This window comes from Austrofundulus limnaeus, unplaced genomic scaffold (assembly GCF_001266775.1).
Source record: "Austrofundulus limnaeus strain Quisiro unplaced genomic scaffold, Austrofundulus_limnaeus-1.0 Scaffold2072, whole genome shotgun sequence".
Lineage (NCBI taxonomy): Eukaryota > Metazoa > Chordata > Actinopteri > Cyprinodontiformes > Rivulidae > Austrofundulus > Austrofundulus limnaeus.
The window spans coordinates 21,675-24,286 of record NW_013954474.1 but is presented as its reverse complement, the minus strand read 5'-3'; the positions used below and the strand labels follow the sequence as shown (position 1 = coordinate 24,286).

Here is a 2,612-nt window from a genome sequence, read left to right as displayed (position 1 = left end):
CAGACAGACAGACAGACAGACAGACAGACAGACAGACAGACAGACAGACAGTCAGACAGACAGACGCGACAGAAAAGATTACCTCGCCCTGGGCGGAGGTAACAATTTTTGGTACAAACTGGTGCACTGCCAGCTCTACTGGACAGATAAATAGATTAGTTCAGGTTAGCGTCTCTGTGGATTACGGGGTGAGTGTGAAGGGATAGCTCAGGTTGAGTGATTCGCAGTCCAAGTCAAAGAGGCTGAACATGTTTGGATTTGACGGAGAAACAATGCTGGATGTGGAGGATAAAAAGAGGAAGACAACAGCGGAGGTTAAAGGATGGAGTGAGAGAGGATACGAAGAGGGTGAGACCCCGACAAAGCAGAAGCACACCTGTATTCAGCCACGCCTCCTGCGTGTTTTTTCATCGCCGTGTCGGAGCTCATCCCGTAGAACAGCTTGTATTTCTTTCCGTTTTTCTCGATGACCTCCCCGCTGCTCTCTGAGTGGCCGGCCAGCATCCCACCCAGCATCACGAAGTCYGCTCCGGCACCTGCGAGTCACACGGAAAGCAGTGACAATGAATGTTTGAAAAATACTCTTGAGGTGATTAGAACTACACTGCAAAAACTGTCCACCTAACCAAGTTTTAAAACCTTATATCCAGCCAAAAAGTCTTTTTGATCTTGTTTTGAGACCTATTTCCTAAACAAGAACTGATTGTGTAAGAATAATAATCTTGTCTTCAGAATTTTACTTGGTAAGATTCTTGAAATAAGAAAAAATTGAGTCAAGTCAAGTATTTCAAGAATCTTACTAAGTAAAATTTTCTTACTCCATTGGCAGAAATTTTTTGCTTAATTTGAGTCAAATTTTCAGACTAAAAAGATAAATAAACTTACACATTCTGAAAACAAGATGATTATTCTTGTACAATCAGTTCTGGTTTAGTAAATAAGTCTCAAAACAAGATCAAAAAGACTTTTTTGGCAGGATATAAGGTTTTAAAACTTGGTAAGGTGGATATTTTTTGCAGTGTAACCCACCAAAAGCTTTGGAGACGTCTCCTGGACAGGTGCACCCCCCATCCTGCGTGAGAAGAGTCGAGAGGAGAAAACACAGAAACACTGTTCTGTAAGTCCGRCTGCAGAAAGGTAAGCAGCTTCTAGACAAATCAAACCTATTCAGCAGGTGAAGGAAGTGACTCACAGAGATAATATGGCCGCCCAGGCCGTGCGCTGCRTCTGCGCACTCAATCACAGCGCTGAGCTGAGGGTAACCAACCCCGGTCTTCTTACGGGTCGTGCACACAGAGCCTGAGGAGAAGAGATTTATGAGACGAGTCCAAACAGCAGCTGCAAGCATCATCTTGAAGACCCTCCAAGTCCCTGGTAAAAAAAMCATGATCACCTGGTCCGATGCCTACTTTGATGATGTCAGCGCCGGCGAGGATCAACTCTTCCACCATTTCTCCTGTCACCACGTTTCCCGCCTGAACAAAAAATGTTTTTTACTTTCCTTATACGTCCCCTCTTTCTAGCCTGCTCTGTACGTATGTCCAGGTTTACAGACCATGATAGTGTGCRAAGGAAACTTCTGCCGCACGTCTTTGACGAAGTGAACAAAGTGCTCGGAGTAGCCGTTCGCCACGTCCACGCAGATGTACTTGAGCTGCGGCACCGCCTCCAGCACGGCCGAGAGCTTCTCAAAGTCCCCGTCCCCGGTCCCAGTGCTGACGGCTACACTCTGGTGAGAAACACACAAAGGAGCGAGTAAATTATCAAGTGCAAAAAGAATAAACTAATAAAAGTGTGAAACTAACAGTGAACACTTGAGTACCTCCACGCATTCAGGATGCTTTGTTGCAAACTCCAACCATTCATCTATACTGTAATGTTTGTGGACYGTAGTGAAGAGGGAGAACTGGTGGAAAAGACAAAACAACACATTGATTGTCTTTTTTACGTAGTAAGAGTTATCAATCATAAAACCACTGATTGGTTACTCAGTGCAACACAGTAGAAAAACCAAAATGAAGAGTTTATAAAGGGTTTATATGTTAGATTAAATCAGACTCAATCATTTATCAAAGTAAAATCTGACACAGTGATTAAAATGTAAACAGAAAACTATATGCACTGGAGAGCACAGCTAAACAAAATGTTAGCTTCACAAACCACTAATCCATTAAACAAGAATCTTAGCTCTGCTAACGCTAAACCACTAAACAGAAAGGCTGTGTCCAAAATGGCATGACGGGTCCTCCGAAGGTCGAATTTGTCGGCCGCATACGTCACAGCGCCGCGACGAAGGHYRTCCVAAACCGAAGACTCCTCCGATGCGGCCGACAAATACGTCCTTCCTTTGGCCCGAATCGAAGGACAGGTCTGATGGATCCTTCCCGGCCCAGCATATCCCATAATGCATTGCGGCCGGACCGGAGATTTTTTTTAAGCTAGTAATGGCGGACGAAGCGAGAGAAAGGAATACATTTTAAATAAAAATATGGTGATACAAAAATTTTAAAAAATTAGCGGTTGTAATTCTAATACTTTTATCATTTGTATGGACATGTTTTTAAATATTATTTTTTCGTCATAAAAAACGCGAAATAAACATGAACCTACAG

The 2,612-nt window shown here is 43.4% G+C and overlaps 1 protein-coding gene across 1 annotated transcript in view; it reads right to left on the bottom strand.

Annotated features, from left to right (window-relative positions):
• gmpr2 (guanosine monophosphate reductase 2) overlaps positions 1–2,612 on the bottom strand; it is a 9,900-nt gene that overhangs the window by 2,810 nt on the left and 4,478 nt on the right. Inside the window, exons 4-9 of the mRNA XM_014034359.1 lie at positions 1,823–1,906; positions 1,556–1,729; positions 1,394–1,475; positions 1,193–1,299; positions 1,030–1,072; positions 377–536 (exon numbers count right to left, since the gene is read on the bottom strand). Coding sequence (XP_013889813.1) covers positions 377–536; positions 1,030–1,072; positions 1,193–1,299; positions 1,394–1,475; positions 1,556–1,729; positions 1,823–1,906 — 650 coding nt within the window. The remainder of the gene's footprint in view (positions 1–376; positions 537–1,029; positions 1,073–1,192; positions 1,300–1,393; positions 1,476–1,555; positions 1,730–1,822; positions 1,907–2,612) is intronic.